General features: G+C 46.7%; 1 protein-coding gene across 9 annotated transcripts in view; it reads left to right on the top strand.

Moving 5' to 3' along the window:
- The window catches only part of NDEL1 (nudE neurodevelopment protein 1 like 1), a 51964-nt gene that overhangs the window by 19610 nt on the left and 5454 nt on the right, over positions 1-26900 (top strand). Inside the window, exons 1-10 of one of the 9 annotated variants that reach the window (XM_073682484.1) lie at positions 5818-5974; positions 16741-16838; positions 17797-17950; positions 18425-18573; positions 19661-19797; positions 20961-21134; positions 22317-22408; positions 22608-22774; positions 24107-24141; positions 26139-26221. In XM_073682484.1, coding sequence (XP_073538585.1) covers positions 16753-16838; positions 17797-17950; positions 18425-18573; positions 19661-19797; positions 20961-21134; positions 22317-22408; positions 22608-22774; positions 24107-24141; positions 26139-26215 — 1071 coding nt within the window. In that variant the 5' untranslated portion in view covers positions 5818-5974; positions 16741-16752 and the 3' untranslated portion in view covers positions 26216-26221. Of the gene's footprint in view, positions 1-5817; positions 5986-6952; positions 7098-7221; positions 7374-16112; positions 16345-16740; positions 16839-17796; positions 17951-18424; positions 18574-19660; positions 19798-20960; positions 21135-22316; positions 22409-22607; positions 22775-24106; positions 24142-26027; positions 26222-26900 lie in introns of those variants that run through there. The other 8 variants (XM_073682483.1, XM_073682481.1, XM_073682489.1 and 5 more) reach the window with 8 other exon arrangements.

Raw genomic sequence — 26900 nt, 5'->3', positions numbered from 1 at the left:
ATTACTTATCCTGTACTGATCCTGAGTTATATCCAGTATTATACTCCAGAGCTGCACTCACTATTCTGATGGTGGAGTCATTGTATACATACATTACATTACTGATCCTGTACTGATCCTGAGTTACATCCTGTATTATACCCCAGAGCTGCACTCACTATTCTGCTGGTGCAGCCACTGTGTACATACATTACATTACAGATCCTGTACAGATCCTGAGATACATCCTGTATTATACTCCAGAGTTGCACTCACTATTCTGCTGGAGCAGTCACTGTGTACATACATTACATTACTTATCCTGTACTGATCCTGAGTTACCTCCAGTATTATACTCCAGAGCTGCACTCACTATTCTGCTGGTGCAGTCACTGTGTACATACATTACATTACTTATCCTGTACTGATCCTGAGTTATATCCAGTATTATACTCCAGAGCTGCACTCACTATTCTGCTGGTGCAGTCACTGTGTACATACATTACATTACTTATCCTGTACTGATCCTGATTTACATCCTGTATTATACTCCAGAGTTGCACTCACTATTCTGCTGGTGCAGTCACTGTGTACATACATTACATTACTGATCCTGTACTGATCCTGAGTTACATCCTGTATTATGCTCCATAGCTGCACTCACTATTCTGCTGGTGCAGTCACCGTGTACATACATTACTTATCCTGTACTGATCCTGAGTTACCTCCTGTATTATACTCCAGCGCTGCACTCACTATTCTGCTGGTGGAGTCACTGTGTACATATATTACATTACTTATCCTGTACTGATCCTGAGTTACATCCTGTATTATGCTCCAGAGCTGCACTCACTATTCTGCTGGTGCAGTCACTGTGTACATACATTACATTACTTATCCTGTAGTGATCCTGAGTTACATCCTGTATTATACTCCAGAGCTGCACTCACTATTCTGCTGGTGCAGTCACTGTGTACATACATTACATTACTGATCCTGTACTGATCCTGAGTTACATCCTGTATTATGCTCCATAGCTGCACTCACTATTCTGCTGGTGCAGTCACTGTGTACATACATTACATTACTTATCCTGTACTGCTCCTGAGTCACATCCTGTATTATATTCCAGAGCTGCACTCACTATTCTGCTGGTGCAGTCACTGTGTACATACATTACATTACTTATCCTGTACTGATCCTGAGTTACATCCTGTATTATACTCCAGAGCTGCACTCACTATTCTGCTGGAGCAGTCACTGTGTACATACATTACATTACTTATCCTGTACTGATCCTGAGTTACATCCTGTATTATACCCCAGAACTGCACTCACTATTCTGCTGGTGCAGTCACTGTGTACATACATTACATTACTTATGCTGTACTGATCCTGAGTTACATCCTGTATTATACTCCAGAGCTGCACTCACTATTCTGCTGGTGCAGTCACTGTACATACATTACATTACTTATCCTGTACTGATCCTGAGTTACATCCTGTATTATACTCCAGAGCTGCACTCACTATTCTGCTGGTGGAGTCACTGTGTACATACATTACATTACTGATCCTGTACTGATCCTGAGTTACATCCTGTATTATACTCCAGAGCTGCACTCACTATTCTGCTGGTGCAGTTACTGTGTACATACATTACATTACTGATCCTGTACTGATCCTGAGTTACATCCTGTATTATACTCCAGAGCTGCACTCACTATTCTGCTGGTGCAGTCACTGTGTACATACATTACATTACTTACCCTGTACTGATCCTGAGTTACATCCTGTATTATACTCCAGAGCTGCACTCACTATTCTGCTGGTGCAGTCACTGTGTACATACATTACATTACTGATCCTGTACTGATCCTGAGTTACATCCTGTATTATACTCCAGAGCTGCACTCACTATTCTGCTGGTGCAGTCACTGTGTACATACATTACATTACTTACCCTGTACTGATCCTGAGTTACATCCTGTATTATACTCCAGAGCTGCACTCACTATTCTGCTGGTGAAGTCACTGTGTACATACATTACATTACTTATCCTGTACTGATCCTGAGTTACATCCTGTATTATACTCCAGAGCTGCACTCATTATTCTGCTGGTGCAGTCACTGTGTACATACATTACATTACTGATCCTGTACTGATCCTGAGTTACATCCTGTATTATACTCCAGAGCTGCACTCACTATTCTGCTGGTGCAGTCACTGTGTACATACATTACATTACTTATCCTGTACTGATCCTGACCCTGTGTTATTCTCCAGAGCTGCACTCACATATTTGGAATTTCATAGCAGAAATCACGCACTTGTTTCTTGTTTTTCCTCTACACAGCGGTACAGTCTCGGCATTGTCTTCTACTGCCTACATCTAACTCTACAAAACCTGGGAATTCCTTCTCCTGTCTCTTTTTTGCAGGGCACTAGGGAGCTGAGGTAATAGCCAATGTGTGGCTTATAGGGGGCGCTGCTGTGGAGCCCCCACTGACCCTGCTATAATCATAGTTGTTGCAAATATTTTTACCTATGCTGAAAGGTGAGAGCCCAATTTTAAAGTCCCAAAGACGACCTTGCATTCTATGTATATATAACTGTGTTGTAAATATTTTATGTCTACACAATAAATAGACACCAGAATCCTTTGTTCTGTCCGCAGCCGCAGGAAGGAGACAGCAGCTATTTCTGAAAGAAAAATATTTGCGTCATCTACTTCCTGTCTATACATTTCCTGTGATTCACCCAGAAGCAGCGATAACTCTTCCTCTACCAAATCACTTCCCCCATTCCCTTCACTGAGTCCTATTCTATACATACACAATGTCACCAAAACCGCCACCAATGTATCGTATTCATATTATAGCAGTTATATTCTTGGACATAGGAGCAGTATTGTAGTAGTTATATTATTCTACAAAGGGGGCAGTATTATAGTAGTTATATTCTTGTACATAGGAGCAGTATTATAGTAGTTATATTCTTGTACATAGGGGGCAGTATTATAGTAGTTATATTCTTGTATATAGGAGCAGCATTATAGTAGTTATATTCTTGCATATAGGAGCAGTACTATAGTAGTTATATTCTTATACATAGGGGCAGTATTATAGTAGTTATATTCTTATACATAGGGGGCAGCATTATAGTAGCTATATTCTTGTATATAGGGGCAGTATTATATTAGTTATATTCTTGTACATAGGAGCAGTATTATAGTAGCTATATTCTTGTACATAGGGGCAGTATTATAGTAGTTATAGTCTTGTACATAGGGGGCAGTATTATAGTAGTTATATTCTTGTACATAGGGGCAGTATTATAGTAGTTATAGTCTTGTACATAGAGGCAGTATTATAGTAGTTATATTCTTGTACATAGGGGGCAGTATTATAGTAGTTATATTCTTGTACATAGGGGGCAGTATTATAGTAGTTATATTCTTGTACATAGGAGCAGTATTATAGTAGTTATATTCTTGTATATAGGGGCAGTATTATAGTAGTTATATTCTTGTATATAGGGGGCAGTATTATAGTAGTTATATTCTTGTATATAGGAGCAGTATTATAGTAGTTATATTCTTGTACATAGGAGCAGTATTATAGTAGTTATATTCTTATACATAGGGGCAGTATTATAGTAGTTATATTCTTATACATAGGGGGCAGCATTATAGTAGCTATATTCTTGTACATTTTTTTTGTTTGTTTTTTAATCATACTGCAGCAAGAGTTTTCTGAAAACTTTTTTTCAGCATTTTGCTCCCAGGTTATAAAAAATATAATATTTGTGCTCCGTCCGGATGAAGAAACATTCAGAACAGAAATATCATATCCTGCTTTTCAGAACGTCACCGCCCTGGACATTCACATATCTCCTGCTGATTGTGGATGCCTGACATGTTCTCATGCACTTTCCCTTGTTCCTCATTCCTTCCCTGATGGTGTCGGCGATCATCATATGACACATAAAGTGACGTTCACATTTCACCACTCCTGACTCATCCTGCTGTTGATCTGGTGATGATATCAGGCTACGAGCCACTGGGCAATAATGGACGCGGCACAATGTTTTATTCATGCTGTGGATTGAGTAGTAATATATTACTTCACAGCCGCAGCTCAATCCTCCAGGGGGGTAAATCAGCGCGGAGTGGACTGTGTGGAACGTCCTTTATTCTGATATCAGATGTTTCCTATAAAAAGTTCACCCTAAACTAAGGCAAGGTCAATGTTGTCCCCTTGAAGGTCAAATTTGCCATCGGCAATGGATTATTTTTTTTTAAGCTGTTTCCAGGTATGTACTAAATACAGTAAGATAGTGACCAGCCCGGGCAATACCCTACGGGCTACGAGTCCTGTCACCTGTGCCCAGCCCCTTGCCATGACGCATGACGTGAGTTGTCCTGGGCACATCATTCGGTTACTGCATCTGAGTCCACATTCATCATATATTCACTGCTCAGAATTTAAGGGAAAATGATATATATATTTTTAAAAAATACAAATAGGTGACTTGACCATGGAGAAAAGTATGTGCCCCCTCCACATTACACTCCCGGAGCTTTTCTCACCTCCCATCCTACATCCATAGACATTAATATGGAGTCGGCACTTCTGCAGATATAACGGCTCCTGCTCTTGTGGGAAGACTTTCTACAAGATTTTGGAGGTGTCTGGGGGGATTTTTTGACTCTTTATCAAGAAGAGCATTTATGAGGTCAGACACTGATGATGGGGAGAGGCCGGCATCACAATTTCAGAGGTGTTGGATTGGGCTGAGGTCCGGGCTCATGGATGGTATACACCGGGGGGCCAGATGTCATACACCGGGATGGGCGAGGGGCTGGATGGTATACACCGTGGTGGCCGGATGTCATACACGGGGGGGTGAGGGGCTGGATGGTATACACAGTGGTGGGCGAGGGGCTGGATGGTATACACCGGGGGGCCGGATGTCATACACGGGGGGAGGGGGGAGGGGCTGGATGGTATACAGCGGGGTGGGCGAGGGGCTGGATGGTATACACCGAGGGGCCAGATGTCATACATCGCGGTGGGCGGGGGGCTGGATGGTATACACCGGGGGGCCGGATGTCATACATGGGGGAGGGGGGGCTGGATGGTATACACCGTGGGGGCCGGATGTCATACACGGGGGGGTGAGGGGCTGGATGGTATACACAGTGGTGGGCAAGGGGCTGGATGGTATACACCGGGGGGCCGGATGTCATACACAGGGGGGGGGGTGAGGGGCTGGATGGTATACACCGGGGTGGGCGAGGGGCTGGATGGTATACATCGAGGGGCCAGATGTCATACACCGCGGTGGGCGGGGGGCTGGATGGTATACACCGGGGGGCCGGATGTCATACACGGGGGGGGGCTGGATGGTATACACCGGGGTGGGCGAGGGGCTGGATGGTATACACCGGGGTGGGCGAGGGGCTGGATGTCATACACCAGGGTGGGCGGGGGGCTGGATGGTATACACTGGTGCGGGTCAAGGGGAAGCATATTATACAGGAGTGCCCACCCTTCCATTGCTGGATGGATGTGGGATCAGGAGTGTTCTGGGCCCCTGGCAGCCCCTTATCCCCCATGCTGAATTGTACAATGACTGTGCACGTTGTAGAAGGTCACAGGATGAAAAGGAAGTTATATATGTTCATGTAGATGCTGAGGGTTGTAGTTCTCCAGCCTCCGCTCTCAGTACAGAGGAATGATTGACAGGGCGTCAGCTGAGAGCTGATCATGTGATGGTGGGTGGTATCAAGCTGTGATTGACAGGGCGTCAGCCGGGGTACGTCACGCGCGGGTGCACGCGCGGGTGCACGCGCGGGTGGGCGGGGCAATCCCCGCTGCTTGGATGCCAGGATACCGCCCTGGCTGCTGCTGACGTATGACGCTGCGTGTCTGCCGGAAACCGCCGCTCAGTCACCGGGGACAGCGGGAGAACCGGGGCCTCCGTGACGGGTAAGAACCAGGTGAGGACACCATATACTCGCGGGTCGCCGAGGAGCATGACGTGTCTGTCACGTGGGGCGGAGCCTGCAATGTATACAGGAGGGGAGGGAACACGAAGGAGGCTGAGGCAGGGGGTGACAGGGAAGGGCCGAGATTTGGGGGTGACTGAGTAGGGGCCGAGATTTGGAGGGGGCCGAGATTTGGAGGTGATGGGGAGGGGGCCGAGATTTGGAGGTGATGGGGAGGGGGCCGAGATTTGGGGGTGATGGGGAGGGGGCCGAGATTTGGGGGTGATGGGGAGGGGGCTGAGATTTGGGGGTGACGGGGAGGGGGCTGAGATTTGGGGGTGACGGGGAGGGGGCTGAGACTTTTTTAGGGGCTGCAGTAGCTGGGGTAACATGGGGTTGGGGACATGAATATATTGCAGGTTAGTTTTATGGGTAGAAAAAAAGCTTCCGCAAGTGATAACCTAGTAAATGATCCCACAGTACCTGTTGGGGGCAGATGCCACCCCACACCTGTTACTGGAGAGTGTCATGTGCCCACGTTGGCAGAGATGAGGGATTGGCGATACGTGCACTGTCCGTATCTGCTGCTGTCATTGGTGGTGACGGAGCAGATTCTACCGGTGCCCCCTCTGTGTCCGCACTGCAGTGTTGAATCATTGATGAGGGGTCCCAGCATCACCAATGTAGGGTCCATCTACCTGCTGTGTTACAGATGTTGCAACCTTTAACCCCACATCCTTGCAGGATGCTTAAAGAGGAAGTTCACTTTTGCAGCTTGTTTTGACTTCCAGGGTTCGTGACTCGGGTTGTTGCATTGCATTGTTTTATGTGACATTTCAGGGAGCAGATGGAGTAGAATTAAGTGCTGCATGAAGTGTCGGCTACCTAAGCTTTCATTGTCACCTGTTATGTCTGTGCAGGAGGAGGAGGGGGGTACATCTGAAAGCTGTCAACCTGTTACCACCCCTCTTCATTTCTGATTGGCCAGCTGACCTGGGGCGGATGTAGGCTTCCTCCGTCATGATTGGCAGTGCCCAGGATCACTCACTCTATGTTGTGTCTGTGGCCATAGCTGTAAGCTGACACGTCTGATCCCCAGTGGGTGCAGACGCCGGGATAGCATGGTATGTGCCGCTCTCCTCTATGGGATTACAAGGAGCTGACCCTCAGGATCCCTTTAAACCCGACACTGGGTTCCCCTGACTTCCAAGATCGGCTCCAGATTCCCGGGACCCTGTCGTGACCTCATCCTGTTTATGCCGAGGACATGGGGACAGGCGACCGGGGCTCCTCGGCCGCTTCCTTTGGGGCTTTTACCAATCTCTGGAGTGAACTCTTAAAGACGCCAGCTGTTGTTTTTTTTTTCAGCTGTCCACATCACGTGCGGATTCTTGTTACTGGTATTTATGGGGGACCCTTGTAGGATGTTGTGCTGATTTTGGGGGGGTGGGGCACAGATTCATAGGGAATCCCTTATGATCAGAGGGATCGTACGGTGGGTGATACCTTTTCCTGGTGCAGCCCTATGCATGTATCTCTACAGGGTTATGAGTGCAATGAATGACATGGCAGATTTGTTTTAGGCAATCATTGATGATTGCCTTCTCTGATCATTAACCATTTGTTACTTGAGTGTGACGGCTTGTGGTGTTATGTGACGTGTTGCTGCTTGTGCTGTGATTATTATCTGGCTTTTATACATGGACTTGTGTAAGTTTTATAACGGTATCTTCTGTAATATCCCTATTGTCCTGATCCCATTTGGGCGCAGTCAGACAGCTGTATAAATCGGACCGAGATCGGAACGCAATGCTCGGACTGGCCGGCGGTTCTCCCGAGCGTGACCGCTTCATATATTTCTATGCAGCTGTCACACTCAAGTCGGGAGAGCCGCTGGCCAGTCCGAGCATTGCGTTCCGATCTCGGTCCGATTTATACGCCTGTCTGACTGTGCTTTTTACTGACAATTGCTAGGATTTCCCATCACTTTATAATGAGTGGGAGACCTATCCTGAGGATGATGGGGTTTGTGGTACTCGTTGAGCTCTACATCCCCTTCTAAGTTTTCAATGTGGATGTGCTGCTGTTCCCTCCGGAGCAGCACATCCTTAATAAAGTAAAGTGAATGCAGTGCTGCAACCCTTTCGTTTTGAGATCATGGCAGTCCCAGAGATCTGACTTCCAGCTTTTATAAAGGTTGGTCTCTGTGCAGACAAGAAAATATACTCACCTCCTCTGGGCACCTTTTTGGCCTGCTGTGATGACATCCCCTCCTATCTGACAGCTGCACATAGCAGTGGCGCCATCCCAAGAGGCCACGTTGTGCAAAGAGCTTCAGTGGACCGTATTCATCAAAGGCAAGGCCAGATGGGACGACACTGACGTGGCTGAAAACCACAGTGACCTGCAGCGATTTATGACCCTCCATCCACTATGGGGCAACCTGTATGTGGGAACGATTAATTTCTCAGACCATATTTGGTTGTCTCTTACCCAATGCATATCGATTATCGTTACATTTGGGGATCGCCACGTCCCCAAAAACTCTGTATTGTCAGATGACAGCTTGGAAGAGGGATGAGTTTGCTTGTAATTAATGCCGGATTGATTGGTCTGGTCTGATGCATCTGCGCTAGGTATGTCCATAGAGTCCGCGCAGAGCAGGCATGACCAGTCGATCCTTGTGACTTGACTTTATACAGGCTATGTGTGCTTTTTATTAGCCATCCCACTGGTGTGATCCTTTATGATGACTTGTAGGGCCGCCTGCCGTTCAGGATGGAAGTGGTGGGAACATCTGGTATTAGTGAGGCTGAGATGAGACACTTGTCGTCTTGTCTTATTCATGTGGGAACTTCTTGCCGGATGCCGGACCTCCTCCAAACATCGGTCCCCAATCCCACCTAATAGTTTTTTTCCAGAAGTCAATGCTTTTTGGGACCAGTGATTGCCACTTTTGTAAACGGCAGGGTGGGCTGCACGTTCTGGCAGCATAGACCCATGAACGCTGATGGATGGACGGATGCTCGAATAATCCATTTACTTGCTACCATCGTTCTGGGTTTTCCGTTTGATCCATCAGTCCCCCATCCTGTATTATTGACGGCAGCACATGGGGGGGCAACGATCAGGGACGAATGTCCGATCATCGGCCCTCGTAAAAGAATCTCCGTCTCGTGTATAAAGGTGAAAGTGATGGTTGGCTGATAGTTATCTGTGGTCGTCATGATTCATAGGTGACCCTGGAAAGTGCAGACATTGAACTTTGAGCACATAGATGTGATACGGACGTCATGTCACCCCAGCAGACTCATGGAGGATATCTTCACAGAGAATTATTTCTTTTTTGTAGCGTTTTACTGACCCTAAAGTGTGCAAAATGGGCAGTGCCTTGGATATTTTCTTGTAGCCCACATCTATCCGTAGCTTTTTTTATAGAACCGGTGGTTTCATAATTTTTGCGTCGGCCTTTATGGGAAATGAAGGCCGGTCCTGCTGCATTCTTCTCAGTCACAGAAAAGTCTTAAAAATTATATAAATGTCGTTACCTGAAGGAGCGTAACTTTCCCCCCTTTAGACCGGTATGTACAGCTACAACATCATTAGCTCCTGTCACCTTTGCATGCGGAAAGGAGCAGCACTGGAAAGCCCCTTTAGAATTCCTGCACCCCCTATGTAGTGTCTGTATTGGGCCCTTTTCTACCTGCGTACATCTACCTCGGCAGCCTTTTTGCTTTGCACCCCTGAACCTAGAACGCCCCTTTTTTTTCAGTTTACGTCACTGTGATATATCCTGAAGCCTCCTGAATTTTGTCGCTTATGTTCCCCCACCCATAGACGGAGTTGTCCATTAAACTTAGAACCAACATTTTAAAGCTAGCATTAAAAAAAAGTTACTTATTGGATCACACCTATCTTGCTCTCAGTATTCCCTGTCAGTCTCCTGGATTCCTCTTCTGACCGCTGAAGCCAATCACTGATTGACTGCAGTGGTCAAGTTCTGTTTGAGCCGAAGGAAAGAGTCAGGAGACTGCTGCTTCAGGCTGACAGAACATGACTGTTGCTGCCAAACAGAGTCCACTGACTGGCTGCAGTGGTCAACCGATTCCTCCCCAAAATGTCCCCCAGTAGAGGAAGACAAGAGACTGGCAGCAGAACAGAGGTTTAATGGGGGTCCTGTTGGTGACTTAGTTTATAAATGGGCCGCCCCAAAAAAAACAGTCACCTTCTGGACCCTCATTAAACCTCCTTTCTGCTGCCAGTGTCCCCCGGCAATCTCATGTTACTGGAATGAGTCTGATGGGCACTGACAGTGGCCAAATTTTGGCTGCAGCAGTCATCTGACACCCCCTTTATTCTGGCAGGGTATAATGGCAACAGTACGGAGGAGCCTCAGGGGTCCTGTTGGTCACTTTTTTATGTTGGTCCAATTTTTAAGCCAAGTAAAAGTAGTAGGTTGCGACTCTTGGTTGATCTTGATCATTGGCCCATGTAAACATGCCGCCGAACAAAAACCTTGTTCAGCGGCTGATCAAATCGGCCATTGAATCATCGTTTATTGCCCCGTGTAACCAGGAGATGTGCTGCCGACAGTATGGGGGCGAGCGCTGATATCCGCCCCCATATATTGCCCCCGTACTGATTGTAAGAGGACCTTAAACGAGCGCCTGGTTATACAGTCGATTGGCGCTGGTTACAGGCAGATATCTGCCATGTATTGATGCCAGCCGGAAGCTTGCTGGGTATATAAAAGTTTGGTTTTCGGCATTGACCTCGCGCGCTCTGCTTTGTATACGGCTCTGTATACCAGTAATGTAAGTCACTCTCCCGTCTCCAGTTACACGGTGAAGAATTCTTCTCATTGAGAAACAAAAAGTTTTGACAACTTTCATTTATCACGAAAAGATTAGAAGAAATTGGAGCCCCCTCTGTAGGCCTCCTCCAAAGGGGAATGGATCTGATTACCAGCGTTCTCCAGGCTATGGGGTGGGGGGACGAGTGCCTCTACATGGGAATAGACAAATTAACTATATCCCCACTTTGTGCCGGACGTGCCACCTTCATCGTATTGGATTTTTTGTGTATTTTTTACATGCACCAATGTTTTCATGACTTGGTGTGTGAACCTCTCGGCAGGATGGGGGGTTTCATTTAAGGGAAGCGTTAATAATTACATGTCTGAAGCCTCTGCGTCAGGAATTTTCTGGTAAACCCATCATCACATCTATATATCGATCATCTCGTTACTTTAGCAGAAATTCTACCGGTAGCTTCACTTTTTGGATCTACAGTGGGAAAACTTGTCTATCATTGAACTCTATGTGATTATTACATATGCCATATATGAGAGGGGAGAGGGGGCGGCTGCAGGAATTCCAAGGGGCAAGCACCCTGCATGGCATCACCAGCCTTCTGAACGATTCCCTGTGGACAGTGCAATGGTGGTTTTCACTCTGTATCCGATACCCAGGAGACCACCCCACTGTGCCCCCTGAGGGCGTTATGTTCCCCACTGACCTATACACATGAGTGATGCAGGCAGGAATATCTATGAATGGACTTGAGATTGATGCCTTACTCCGCCGAGCCTTACTCTGCCACCACTATCTAAAATGCATAAAATGAGTTCAATGAATTAGGGGAACTTGGGAGCCCCTTCCCTTAAAGTACTACTGACCTCAAACTTTTTGGACTTTTTTATTCTATCAGTGATCCTTTCACCAGGGCACATGTTGACGTCTCAGCCCCAATCTTTGGGGTTAAGAGATGTGGCACCCTACTGTCATGCAATATGGTATCCCATGGCGGTATAAGGACTCAGACCTTGGACGTAGTCCATGCATCGACCAAATTGGGTGCAATTTTTGCCTTGCGAGGCTGCCAATCAGTAGCCACTTTCACTTTCCATTATACAGCTCAGCCCCTGGGCACAGCCTGGCCCAAGTAGTTGTGTAGCCCGGAGCTGACCCTTCCTGCTCACAATTGGAGCACATGAACACAATGTGATTGCCAAGGTCACGGTGGAGGGAAATTACTGGGACAGCTGGATGGTGTAATCGGCCATGACCGCGGAGATTTACCACCCATAATGGGAGCAGTGATTAGATCCGATGCCAGTCGCTGACCAGCGGTTGTGAATCACCGCTTCCCCTTTTAATCGACCTTGACTTTTTTGCAACTTTTGACTGCTGTCCATGAAAGTCTATAGATCCAGGCTACAAAGTGTTTGGACAGGCATGCTTGAACTTGTAGTCCCCCCTCTAACTTGTCCGAACCTGCCTGCATAAGAGATCTTATTCCAGAAGGACAAGAGTATTGAGTCCCTGAGCCGCATTTATTGTTCTCGGTGTATGGTCAGACACTCCTTCCCCTGCGAACATGGGCGGCTGCCGACTTCAAACACATTCCTGCCTGTGTCACCCTGTTTGTCTGACGCTATCGAGTGTCTTTCCTTCACTTTGTTACCGAGTCTGTAAACGTCTTGGGGGGCGCAGTGACGCCTTCAGGATCACTTGCGTCCGCCATTGCACTGCCCATAGGGAAGTATTCAGCAGGTGGTGACGTCATGCAGGGTTATTGCCCCCATGGAATTCCTGCAGCCGCCCCCTCTCCCCTCATTATTCATTGAAGTCTCTGGTGGTCCCGCATTTATAGAGCCCTGATGGTCGGTCAGGATCAAGTCACCACCAGAAGCGGTGTCAAGTGAAAACTCTAGGGAAATATTACATATTCTGTAACTTGTGTAGTTCCCAGGTTGGTGCAGACATTCTGAGGGTTGTAGTTCCACCACAGCTGTCTCTGTGGCTGTGCTTTCTTCATCATTGGCAGCAGTCTACACGGCGGTGGCATCAGTGGCAGCCGCCCCGATTGTTTATTGTACCCTCGTCGTTATTCACTTCCAAGCTGCAGCTCCCGTGAATGCGGGAATTGTGATCTGTTCTCACACTCTGCACTGTTATGTCTGCTGCGGCGCTTCTTTCCCTGTCCTCATGCCAACATCGGTCCCCTCCGTCCCATAACAGCACTGTTGGGGAATAATTTTTTTGCAGGGTACCATCCCCCACACATTAGACTGTTAGAATAAGCTACAATATATTCTAAAATCTCCCTTCTGCATTATTTGAAGTTCATTGCTCCTCCATTCTTTACACTGCAGTTCTGCTTCTTCAGTCTAAACTTACCAGACCTTTTTTTTTTTCACCCTCCCCTCCCAGGCTGAGAAGCCTTCATTATAGCCTGATGTCTCTGTTCTGCATCACAGGAGCTCAGGCTCTGCGGTCTCTTCTCCATGCTTTATACTGCAACTTTGCTTGCTCAAACCAGATCCACCACACATCTAGAACCCTTTGCCTCATAGCCTAGACCTATTAAGATTGTCTTCAGAAACCTTTTATATATTCTGAAATCTATTGTATTATTTAAAGCTCAGGCTACTGCTCTATCCCTCCTCCATGCTTTATACTGCATCTTTGCTTGTTCAGCCCAAATCATCACACATCTATATCTCTCCGTGTCACAGACCTATTATATTGTCTTGAGAAACCTGCAATCCCCCGTCGGTATGATCAAAAGCTCCAGTTGCTGCTTTCTTCCTCCTCCTTGCTTTACACTTTGCTTGGCTCAATCCAAATCCAGCAGACATCTATTCCTCGCTCCTTTGTAAACTGAACCTTTTATTTTATCTTTAATATAGTGGAATATGTGAAATCCCGCTCCAGTATTCTCATAAGCTTCTCTGCTTTACACTGCAGCTCTGCTTGTTCAATCATTATACAGCTGTTCCCCTCCTGTCACATTACGCTTATTGGATTGTTTTGCGAAGCCTTCAGTATAGTGGAGTACTTAGCAGTCATCTGAAATCGCTTTCCCTCTTCTATGCTTTACACTGCTGCGCTGCTCTATTGAAGCATATATGCCTTTACTATGACCCTTTCTGTATTTTACAGTGGGCTGCACATTTTTTCAGCTGCTTGTATAGATATATAGATATATTTTTTTCCTTCCCGCCATTAGTGTCTTGTAGGAAGAATGCATCTCTCAGTCTTTCCACATGCCTGGGGGCTGATGTCATGCGGAGAGGGGCAGCCGAAAAAGGAAGCAGCCGTCATAAATACATCTCGTGAATCCTGGTCCAGGGCTTGTGATAGCCCCCATTGTTCTGGGGGCGGATGCTGCAGTGATAAGTCCGGCGGCCGCTCATTCATTTCCAGGAATGTTACACACGACGTCCTCGCCATCGGGGAATCCGCCGCCACTTGTAATCTCACGTGGTAAACGGGGGATTTATGGGAACGCTTCAGTGTTACAGGATCACAATCTGGGGAATAGGGGAAAGAAACGCTAAGCGGCTTTACAGCCGAAAATCCACAGGAAATACAAGTCCTTTACTCGTCCTTCCATCAGGCTGCCAACCTGAAAGGTGGGAGACGGGCCCTGCTGGCCCCAATACAGATTCCTGAATGGCAGCGCAGGACGTATTAGTGTGTAAATAGGTGGGAGTTAAAGAGTTAATCCCATGGATGGGTAATAACCTTCAGATCAATTGGGGTCCGCTCGACAAAACACGTGTACGACTCCCTCTCCACTCAATCTCTGAGGTTCTGCTGGCTTTTTCTGACAGTCCCGAAGCCAATGAATGGAGCTTTTTGGAGCCCAGTTCTCGGGATCAGTGCCGGTCCCAGCAGTCAGACCATCTGTTCCGCTTCTATTGGATAGGTGTTGGGAATAGCCTTTTAGTCAAAGTCCACATGACATGATTCCACTTGTCCTCGAAGGGACTGATAATGGGTATCCTTTCCCCATATGATATGGGGTTGTACGTTTGTCCGGGTGAGGAGGACCCCGGGTGGTCCCTGCATTGCAGTCTGTATACAGATGGATGAGATGTTGGGTAATGACCCCTTTAATAGTCCTCATGCTCAGCTTTCCCGGACTTCATATATATCTGGAAATCTGTGTAGCCGTGATGTTCGTGAAGGATGTTGTGCCTGCATTTCATGGTTGTCTAAAAGGCCCCATAAATTTGGCCAAACTTGCCAACCATTTAATGAGCATGGTGGCCTTTTGATTAATGAATCATGCATATTGAATTGATATGCCCCATCTTTTTGTTCTTCCTGAGGTTAAGCACCAACCAAACTTGTTGTAAGGCCCTTTTACCTCTGCTGACAATTGGTGGAACATGTGAGCCCAGTTATCTCTTTTCTAATGAGTGGTAGTCGTTGACTGTCGGCACGTAAAGTGGGGTGGCTCCTTGAGCTTCTGTGGTCTGTTCTTTAAAGTGGTGGAAATCCCATTTTCGTACACCCTACTGGGGACTACCATGTTACTTGTGACAGTCCTCTGTTCAGGGTCCTCAACTCTTTGCCAGAGTGGTACAAGGAGCGTCTCTCGCTCTGGAGGACCTGACTGTCACGGGTGTGTTGCCACGAAGATCGTCACGAGTACACAGCCTGACTTCTCGCAGCTGACTTGTTGGTGCTTTGTGTTTTTTTCGGCAGTGAAGGAGTTAATTCTCTCTCTCTCTGGGCTAGCTGAGGTCCAGCCTCGCCCAGCTGCAATCAATGCTTCTTTAGTGAGACTCCTTCATATTCCTGCAGGTCTGTTTGGGAGGTGTCGGTGAAAGCTTTTCATTCAGACTTACAGAGCGGATCGTGGTGTTTGGAGTTGCTGAGATAAGTGTATTTGGAAGTGTTTTTTCCCTTTCCTCGCTTTATCATTTATCTCCTTTCCCGTTGGTGTTCCCTCTGTTGTAGTTGTGTAGAAGTTGTATGCAAGGTGGTTTTGGTTTTTCCCTTGTACTGTCTCGTTCGTCTAAATACTGTGTGTGGGCATATTATTTCTGGTTCCCAATTGTTGTGATCGGGGTCCTTCTCAGGACTAGATTACTGAGGTGCAGGGATCCTCAGGAGGTAGGGGTTACGCTGGCGGCCTGGACCTCTGTACCTTTAACAGTACCTCCAGGTTGAGGGATTAGTCAGGGCCCCAGCTTAGGGTCAGCTTAGGCCCCCTACCTCCAGTATTCTGTGACAGTGTGACACTGACCTGTCCTATATGTATTTCGATATGTCTGCCATGTGTAATGCCTCATTTCTCCTCTGGAGGCTCTGCAGGGGAATTGAACACTTAACTCAAGGTTTCCCCGCAGATCACCGAAGGTACCGTCTTTGTGATCAAGTATAATTGAGAAGCTCAGATTGTTCTGTTTCTGTAGGCAAACTTTTCTGGATACGAGAGGTCATTGAACGTGACGAGTAGCCGTAGACTGCTCTAATGGACTGCGGGAATAAGACCCTCTCTGCCATGCCAAGAGGGGACACACAACCCAAAGGAAAGCGGAAACCCCTCTAAGTGGCACCTTGGTGCCTGCTGGTAAATGCCGCTGTGTCCATCCTTTCCGGTTGGTCTATCCTCAGACGCCTCCTGTCAGCGGCCACCATCTACCTCTTACATAATCCGTATATTTACACCCTTGATGGGTTTACGACTTGTTTTCTACGTTGCCCTTGACTCCGAGCGCAGGGACGATGGCACCACATGATCTTCTCTCCATAGCGTGTCTTATGTGTAAGCTTGCGGGCAGGAGGCATTCATAATTGGCTTTGACTCTTATTCATGTGCTCCGTGCCAGCTTAAAGGCTTCCTGCTAAGTGTCGTCCCCCCTTGATTTTCTACAAGACGAAGCCGCCTGCTTGCACTTTTTCATGGGGATTGTGCCCTCGTTATGCCAATGTCCATACCCATCTAATCCTTTTTCTTTCTTCCTAGATCTCCCTAAACATGGACAATGAAGAAGTCCCGGAGTTTATGAGCCCGAAGGAAGAAATCGTCTACTGGAGGGAACTGTCCAAGACCTACAAACAGAGGTACGTGTTGCCAGACCCTGTCAGTACGCTGGGCATTGAAAGGGTTATTCCCATCTTCACAGATGGATATTGTAAATTCGAGCCATTTTGCAATTTACTGCCTGTTTGTTTGCAGCTGGTTGCCTTGGAGATCAACCACCGCTGCCAGACAGTAGCATATACACAGTGCTTACAAGCTCTTTTCTATTGAGCTTGTACGCACTGTTTTGAAGCTGGCCACGGTGGCTGGAGTGCGCTGTTGCCTATTAGCCCTTGACTGCTTCAGTTCTTAGAAGCTAGACAGCAGCGGTGGTCGGTCTCCTAAGCAACAAAGAAAAGTGTTAACTCAAGAACGTCGCCAAATTTTAACAAGCAATAAATTGCAAAAAGGGCTTTTTTTTTAATAAGAACTATCCGACAATGTCAATCGTGACCCTCTGAGGGCAGCCACGTATCTGCTGCACTGTGACTGAGGAAAAGTCCTAATGGTTTTCCGCCCCTATATATGGGGACAGTCCAGCTGTACCCCAACATCTCTTATCTGGAGGTTTGATTCTTAAAAGTGGCACGCTGGGTAACCAACAGCTGCTTATCACTTTCCGTCCATTTGAGCATGCTAATAATGAGGCCAGGGAAGCATGCGTGCACTTTGTCCAGAGTTCCCACCATAAAATAAAATGGCAGGTAAGGGGCATAATGCATCTAAAGAAGTTGGGACAACCTCAAAAGTTCTGTGCATACAACCAAATTCACTTAAAAAATTGGCTGTAGTATATATATTTTTTTCCCCCCAGAAACAGCGCCCCCCTCTTGTCCACAGGTTGTATATGGTATTGCAGCTCAACCTCATTCACTTCAATGGAGCGGAGCTGTAATACCAGCCCCAACCCATAGACAGTGTCTGTATTTAGAAGAAAGCAGCCATGGTTTTTTTTTCTTATCCTAGACAACCCATTTTTTTTTTCTTTTTAACCTCTAGTTACCAGGAAGCACGTGACGAGTTGGTGGAGTTTCAAGAAGGGAGCCGAGAGTTAGAGGCTGAGCTGGAGACTCAGCTGGTGCAGGCGGAGCAGAGGAATCGGGATTTGCTAGCAGATAACCAAAGACTTAAATATGAGGTGGAGTCATTAAAGGTACGGGTCTGCCACGAGGGGCCCAGAATGTCAATCAAGAGTTACTCCAATTTAATCAGAAATCAGACAATTGCGTGTGTGTGTGTGTATAGATAGATATTTCATTGAGATTCACAACTACACAATGAAAGTACAATTTAAAAGTTAATAGTGAAAGCAAGAAACAATGAAAGCAAGGGGAGTCCGATGAGAGATAAAATAATAAAAATAAGAAGGCAATACAAAGTGCAATGTAATGCACAAAAATAAAATTAATAGTAAAGAGAGAAATTCATTGCAATCAGACATACACCAAAAATAACAGTAGAATATGTTACCGCATCGGCCTCCACCTCAGACCCCGACGCACGTATCGACCCTACTTCATCTAGGTGTAAAGCGGTGGTTTACTACCGCAGGTTGTCAGTCCCTGCTGGGAGTTGTAGTAGTGTAACAGTTGGAGACTAAAAATTGTTATGTTTTCGCACCTCGCAGGAGAAATTGGAGCATCAGTACGCACAAAGCTACAAGCAGGTGTCCCTCCTGGAGGACGAGCTGAGCCGAGCCCGGAGCATAAAGGACCAGCTTCACAAGTACGTGAGGGAGCTGGAGCAGGCCAACGACGACCTGGAGAGGGCCAAACGGTGAGTGGAAAGTGCGTGAATATCGGGCCTGTCGGATGTAAGGTGCAGTCTTAGATCTCCACTCCAGCTGCAGGGTGCAGCCCAAATTGTGTGGAGGGAGCGGAGGTAATAGTCCGTGCAATGATTCAAGTGAATGACTTGTAAAGAGACGTCTGAGGACAGAGAACAAAGCGCAGGTGTGTGACTATGCGTCAGCATTAAGACATTAACTGCCACCCCCCTGGCTTTTTAGGGGGACAGCTCTTACAGGACCACCCAAGAGGGTGAACATATCAGTTACAGCAAAGTAGCTCTCAGCCAGACGTGACCATGTGAGCTCTGTACTGATTTTTGCTGCGTACCTAGTCCAGTAACACTGTAAGATGCGGCTCCATGTAGGGCCAGGTTAAAAGGTTTTTCCGCCTCCAGGCACCTTTTCTTAAATGCAAGCATTTGGGGCTAAAAATGATTTTTTTTTTGCATCTGGGTTTCATTAAAAAATTTTGAATCTTGAATTTTGAAAATGTTTCTGTAGCCTCTGTGCTGCACTGTATTGCAGGCTTGAAAATGAGCTGAGACTCCGTCAATGAGCTCATTCTGACTGTCTCAAGGGAGAGGTGTTTTTTTTAAAATCTGTCTTTTTCTGGGTGCCTCGTATCTGATTAATGACAACATAAAAGATGCATGGGACTTGAACTAAAAAGTCTGTAAAAGCCAAACAGTGCAAATTTTTTTAATAAAAACTAATTGCAAAAATGATATTTAGCCCCTTATATTTAAATAAAAAAAAAAGTTCCCAAAAGGGGACAATCCCTTTAAGACCACATTTGGGCCCCTGTTTCTGAGTCCTTCATGGGTTTTCTGTTTGAACTACAGTAAAATAGATTCAGATGTTCAAACCATAGACTTCAATGTGTAGTTGACACATTGAGACTTGTTTTTCAGGGTCACAGACGTAAGCCCCCAGTGGAGTGAGGGCCAGGACAGAGGCCCAGACGTGGTCTGAAGGCGAAATACTGTAGGAAAAGGGGCGACATAAGAAACCTTTGTCTTGTAGTAAACCTCTCCGCTGATGATGACCTCTTTCTCCCTCCCACCCCGTCCGCAGGGCCACAATCGTGTCGCTGGAAGACTTCGAGCAGCGGTTGAATCAGGCCATCGAGAGGAACGCGTTCTTAGAGAGCGAGCTGGACGAGAAGGAGTCATTGTTGGTGTCCGTGCAGAGATTAAAGGACGAGGCGCGAGGTACGGCTTTCTTTCTCGGCGCGGACACAATGATCTTTATGTGCTCATCTTCCTGTACACACCCAATGACATTAATAAGCTGCCAAATTAAGCTCCCTTACTAAATATAGTCAGACAAAGGGAAGCATTATATCCAGGGAACACACCGATCCGTGGCTATAAAGACACTCGTGTGACTGCTTCTATCTGTAGTCACATAAGTTTGTGCCCCCTCCGCAAAGACATGATGATCATTGCACCTCTAAATACTTGTATCACCCCTGTGGGAGCGTCTGTGCACTGACATTTATTTTCAGACCCTATGTTACTCCTCTTGTAAATGCTTGATAGCTGGGGGGCTACCATTTCCCTCATTAATAAGACGTGTGTCTCTGTTTATCACCTCATTAGCAAAAGGGTGGGTCACTTTATGATTTTCCTAAACATTCAGACAAACATCAGATGAAACTTTTTAAGGGTTTTTTTTTTTTTTACTACTTTTTACATATATATTTTCCCACAGACTTCTAACATGGCCAGAAAAATACTCCACGCTGGGCTTCATAGATAGCAGCAGGTCCCTGTGTGCAAAATTAACCCTTCGGCGCCCCATCATTGTGCCCATTAGGGCTGGGCCTTGGGTGCCAGAATGGACGCCCGCACTGTTTCAGAGGTCTTTGTTGGAGATTGACAGTGGCATCTAAATAGTTAAACGGCAGCAATAGCAGCTGGCTCCAGTGGCAACTGTTCGAGGTAGGTGTCAGCTGTATAACACAGCCGCCACTCGCCATGTACGGTGCGAGCTCAGGTCCTGTGCCTGCTCCATACACCCACACCCGACCTGTGATGTAAAAATACGTCACCAGTTAAGGGTTTAGTATTTCCCTATGAAACACAAGGTCATTTGATTGAAAAAATCAGACAGGGAAGACTTTCTTGCAGTAGCCAACAGCCTTTTGTATATGCCCTGGATACAAGGTCGGTGTCATGGCTGGTCTGGCTGTGGCTCGGCAGCAGCGGGCTGCTCACATCCTGGCAGCATCTCATAGAAGGGGATTATTTTGAGTCTGTAGGAACATTTAGCAGATGGCTCTTTAATCATCAGTTCTTCCCAATGTTTCCTCTAATTAGTGAGTGAGTGAGATCTGCGGATATTCACCTTCTTTTTCTCTTTTATTTGTTAGATTTACGGCAGGAACTGGCAGTCCGGGAAAGACAGACTGATGGAACGAGGAAATCCGCCCCCAGCTCCCCGACTCTAGACTGCGAGAAGACAGACTCCGCCGTGCAAGCCTCGCTCTCCTTACCTGCCACCCCTGTGGGCAAAATCTCAGACAACAGTTTTACCTCTCCGAAAGGTAGGGCTTCATTCTGGTCGTGCACATGAGAATGCAGGGAAGTCCAGGCGGTAACGGACCCTCTGCTTTACACATCTGTATATCTTGTATCTGGACAGATGTGCTCACATCACGCCAGAAGGTTTATTCCCTCATTCTCTAGAATGTTGGCAATATCCGAGCGCTGTACTGTCCAGCTCTCCCATACAGAATGAATGGCCGCTGCTCAATTCTGACAAGGGCATCTTAGTGCCATTATTCAGGATTATGTCAGACCCCCTCAAGTTGTAGGAGCAAGTACGCCTAGAATATATCATCTCCAGATACTTCAGCATCCAAATGCAAAGATCACTTGTGTTAGTGATCTTCTGATCCCCTCACATAAGTGGTCTTGGCAATCAGCCTTGACTTTTGGATCTAGGAGTCTTGGGAGTCACCAAATCCTATAATTATACGGAAAAGTGATTCTCCCATGATGGATCCTATGATAATCATTTGACATAGCGGATGAAGCCTTTGTAATGTCATTGAAAGTGTTGTCTCACCAGACATGAATGGCATCAGCAGGATTTACCGTCAGTGATGGCCCCCATACACTTTAGACTAATGTCGTCCAAACACTCCTATATTGACAGAGTTGACCGACAGTCTAATATCTATGGGGGCCGACTCTTCCCCGACAGATCATATCAGGGGAGATTAGGATCTGGCATTTGTGATTTTGGGCGGCTGATAAAGCCGCTGGCAGAGATGTCTGGTAGCGGCTTTCTCATAGAGAACACAGGAGCGCTCGGCTGTGTATGAAGGAATACCTGTCAGCCAAATTATATCTGTCTAAAGTGTATGGGGGGGCTTAAGAGTGGTCAGATCTCTGATCAGTCATAACTGTAATGAACTGACTGCTGCCGTAGGCGACCATTGCTCCTCGTCATCTCCTGCTTTCTTCAGAGGCCTCACGAACAGCAGACCATACGACCTCCAGAGATCATCAAGCCGCGCGGACAGGTTAAAGGGTGGCATAATGCTTTCCTACCACCGATGCCTGCCAATTCTTGTAGCCCGCCTGCTGGTCAGACCATAGCGATTGGCCTGTCCTGGTTATCAGTATCTGCGCTGAGACTGCCCCTTTAAATCCTGTGCAAATGTAGTAGTTGGTAATGTGTCATTCATCCATAATGCTTTTTTTTTTTTTTTTTTCGTCAGGTATACCAAACGGTTTTGGTACTACGCCTCTAACTCCGTCCGCCAGGATCTCTGCCCTGAACATTGTAGGGGACCTGTTAAGAAAAGTGGGTGTAAGTATTCTGCATTTTGGACAGTTCTCATGCTGACTATCGATGTACAAGCGGCAGGGCTTGCAAGTCTTCATGCAGCTTTTTTGACCTCTCCCATGACTGCTCATGGAGGTCTCATTTGTCGGACATATACTATAAGCGTGTCTCCCAGGTTGTAGGCGTATGACTATTTAATCTCCACTGTTTTCCTTTTCGTCAGGCCTTAGAGTCCAAGCTGGCAGCATGCAGGAACTTTGCCAAGGACCAAGCTTCACGGAAGTCCTATGTCCCCGGCAGCCTGAACAGCAATAGCAGCAGCAGTAGCAGCATACTAAACAGCGGGACCAAGTTCTCCCATCCAGTGCACACGACGTACTTCGATAAAGGGTGAGTCTACACACCGTGGACCGTATGATTCCATATTGTGCATATTTGCCTGGAGGACAGATGGCTGTTCCTGCGAGGAATCATTCAGGATTCGCTATGATTTCACTTCCTTTTTAAAAGGGAACTAAAGCAAAATGGCCACTTCCCATTGTAACTATTCATGATGAATACATTCATCAGCTGCTTATAAATAACTTGCATGGACTCCCATAACGCCACCACGTCTATATATTACCAGAAAATATGGCATCTTGTTCTTAGTACTGAAAGGGGTGGGGTGGTCAAAGGGTAAGTAAAGGGCTTAATCACTTGGCACCCATTATTTACATTCCTGCTGTTTTTGCAAATAGAAGGGGGTTACCGAGCCAGAAATTGGCCCCCGTACACATTAAATTAATGTCAAACTGTTTAGAGGTCATCGGCCGATATGTATGACTTATAATGTTGGGGAAGGGAAGGATTGGGCATGCACACTTAGATAAGAAGTTTCCCTTTAAAGTGTAAGCACCTTAAAGGGGTTGCACACTACATAGATGACCCCTTTTTTAAATGTTGTCCCCCTTGTAAAATAAAAATGCCTTCTACTCGCGACCTGCACTTGCACTGCTCCAGTGATGTCTGCTCCGGGTCTTCCATGACATTAAGCCACGTGAGCCCTGCGGCCAATCAGCAGCTGCGCTCTCACGTCTTCCCTTTATCAGAGGTTAACGCCTTTTGGGTGAATCGGAAGTAGTAAGAGCAAAGTAGCCCAATAGTGGCCACTGATTGGCTGCAGGGCTCACGTGGCTTAACTATGCCCCTCTAACCCCGAGCTACCCGCAGCCCACAAAGCTAGTGTAGGAGGTGAATATAAGGTGTATTTTACCAGGGGGGCTACTTAATTTAAAAAGGGGGTTGTCCAGGTAGTGGACGTAGTGGACAGCCACTTTTACTGGAATCTGTCAGGATGATTTTACTACTGAAGCACTAAGAAATCAAGCTTTAAAGCTACATGCAAATTAGCCAGTAAGTGCTTTTGGGGCATGTCAGTGCACTTCCAGGCTAATTTCGATGTGAATTCAAAGCTTGATCTCTCAGCGTTGATACATGGGATTACTATAAGACCCATATCATTTTTCGAGTGTGCCTTTGATACCGGCTTGTTCGCTTTACTGGGCAACCAGGAAAGGTTTATTCCTGCTGGTCCATGCCCAGTTCTCTTGGGCGATGCGCTTTCCTTTTGCAGACCTCCGCCCCGGCCCTCAGGTAAGTGCTCGCAGGAGGTTTGGTGCAGTGTTTGAAGTGCCTCCGGATGACCGGAGTAATCTGTTTTTTCTTTTCCCCCCTTACTAGGCAGGAAAAGGTCATATTCCCCACGTTGTTTATGGGTAATTGCACATAGTGATAAGGCTGCATGCTGGTGTGACCTCTGGTGGTGCACTGTATTAATAACCACTCTTTCCGAAGTGTCCAGACTAACTGCATGGGGTGGCTCTCTAATAGTCAGTGACACTCTGGGGACGTCGGGGGGGCTACTGGGGTTCCTGACGCCAAGAACAATCATGATTGGGTGACGGGGAGAATGATCAAGTGCTTTCTGATACGTAAAACTAACTTTACAAATGCTTCATATGATGCGGTCGTCCGGCGCCGCTCACTATTAGGATATGTGCAGAACATCCTCCCAATCATGCACGCGTCCCGGCTAACTTACTGATGCAAATGTCGGCTGCACTGGACAACCCCCCCAAGAACAACTTTACTGGTCTTGAGATGTGTAAAGTCTCCAGTCACATCCAGAGCTGCATTCACAGTTCTTCCAGCTGTCATCAGCACAAACGCCGTCGATCCGCTTCTGTAGAGCGGCAAGTGTTAACTCTATATCGGCCACGTCATATGTGAAACAGCAGAATTAAGACCCCGAAGTTTGAGGGGTTACAGGAATTGGAGCGCTGCTCTGCAAGTGGATGGGGTATAAGATATGGTAAAATCTGTTATCTGAGGATGTGGTAAGTGGCATATAGTATTTACAATAGTAGGTAAGCATGGTTTGGCCAATTAAAGGGGTTCTCTAAAAAACCTTTATTATATGCCCGTTATGGCTTTATTTGACAGCATCCCCCTTTTTAGATAGAATCAACGACACTGTGAGACTATGTGCCCACGATGCGGAAATGCTGCATATTTTTTCCACTTCTACCTGGCAGGAAAAACGCATATGGATTTTACATGCGTTTTTCCCGCCAGGTAGAAGCGTTTGTCAAGCGTTCTTCACATGCATTTCTGCATGCAGGTTATCAAGCTCTTTTCCAAGCGATTTTAGTATCACTTGGAAAGTGCTTGACAACTTGTTCACACTATATAAATCCATGCAACCGGCATATATAGTGTGACCAAGTTAGTTAAAAAGAATAAGAATGGTAAAAAATAAAGATTATACTTACCTTCTGATGTCCTCCCGGTGTTTTCTCCACTCCGTCCGGTGTCTTGGGCGGCTCGCGGTGTTGTGAAGGACCTGCGGTGACGTCATTGAGTCATGTGTCAGGTCACATGACTCAATGACGTCATGGCAGGTCCTTCACAACACCGTGACCCATACAGCAGACCAGACGGAGCGGAGAAAACACTGGGAGGACATCGGAAGGTAAGTATAATCTTTATTTTTTATTTTAAATTCTTTTTTTTTTTTTTACAGGTACCATGGTACCCAGGTCTGGATGAGAGTCTCCTCTTCTCCAGACCCGGGTACCATCCACACATTGAACCGTGTGATATCCGCATGTGCAGATGCAGTGATGCGGATGTCACGCGGTCCAATGCAAGTCAATGGCGGCGATTACGCTGCGTGTCCGCAAAATTAATGGACATGCTGCGTATTTTTCCACAATGATAATTATCATTGGGGACCATGGGGCACGTATTACCAAGTGTTTTTAAGCGTTTTCGCTGCGGAAATTCCGCAGCAAAAACGCTTGAAAAACGCATAGTGGGCACACAGCCTCAAGTTGCAAACCATGCAGCCTGGTTAGTGCGCTCCCTAGTGGTTGCTATCTGCCAGGAGGACCCGATTTTTTTTTTTTTGATCATCAGATTTTATATTAAAGGTGTTTTCCGGCGCCCAGCTTTGTCCTGTCTTGTTTTAGCGTCGGCCTCCCCTCCTGTGTGTACGGAGCGTCCCTTGTGGTTTTGCCAGTAGCCCCCCAGGCCTCGTCACGCAGGTCTGTACTGATCCCCGGCCTGTAGTAACAGTGCATGCTTTCTTTTCATAATCCAGTGACTGAACGCATGATAACTGACCCCTGCGGAATAACAGCATAACCCCCGGTGACTGGCATTGGGGGCACAGGGCACGCTGTCCATCACTGACATGACTCTGTTCACATAGTGGATTGTTACAGAATGCAGGCGACTCGATCCCTGGACCAGCCAAGAATGATAAGCGGAGCGTACATAGCGTTTTAGGAAAGGGTACGTCTGTGCGATCATTACATGGGTATGGATTGGGGCTGCTCAAAAGTAGATAGGAAAACTCCGCTTTTCTCCATGGGCTAAGATGCAATGCTAAACATGGCCTGTCGGGTGGGTCTTGAGAGGCACTGCTAGTTTAGTGATGCCTCACTGTTGTTTATGTATATTGTTATAAAAAGTTTTTTAATAAAAAAATATCTGATTTAAAAAAAAAAACATGGCCTGTGGACAATAGGGGCGCTGTTTATCCCTCAACCCCTTTAATTTGGCCACAGACTGGTTAATCGCAATCCAGCCAGAGTTGCATCTGGTACATGTGAGCCGCCGGAGGTCATCCAGCTTACTGCTGATCCTCTGAGAAGGTCATTATCCTGCAAGGCTTGGGCTGCTAGTCTGACACGGCATGTGATGCTGCACTGCATACGGGCATCCCATATTGTAATTTCCTATCCTATACCTAGCTGCTGTCTTCACTTTCTTCGCCTAGAAATCCCAACATGGCAGCGCCCGTCCTGATCTCGTCAGCAGTAATAGGATTGTCAGTGTGACACCATGCCTGAGAATCGAGATTCGTGCCTCCAACGTGACTGACCGTGGCCGGACTCTCTCACTTAGTTGATCTCCTTTAAGATTACATAATAGTCTTGGGTCAACACCTTGCTGCCGCAGGAAAAAAAAA

This window comes from Phyllobates terribilis, unplaced genomic scaffold (genome assembly GCF_046119375.1).
Source record: "Phyllobates terribilis strain yellow unplaced genomic scaffold, ASM4611937v1 Scaffold_5__5_contigs__length_657084704, whole genome shotgun sequence".
Classification (NCBI taxonomy): domain Eukaryota; kingdom Metazoa; phylum Chordata; class Amphibia; order Anura; family Dendrobatidae; genus Phyllobates; species Phyllobates terribilis.
This window is presented reverse-complemented; position numbering and strand designations above follow the sequence as displayed.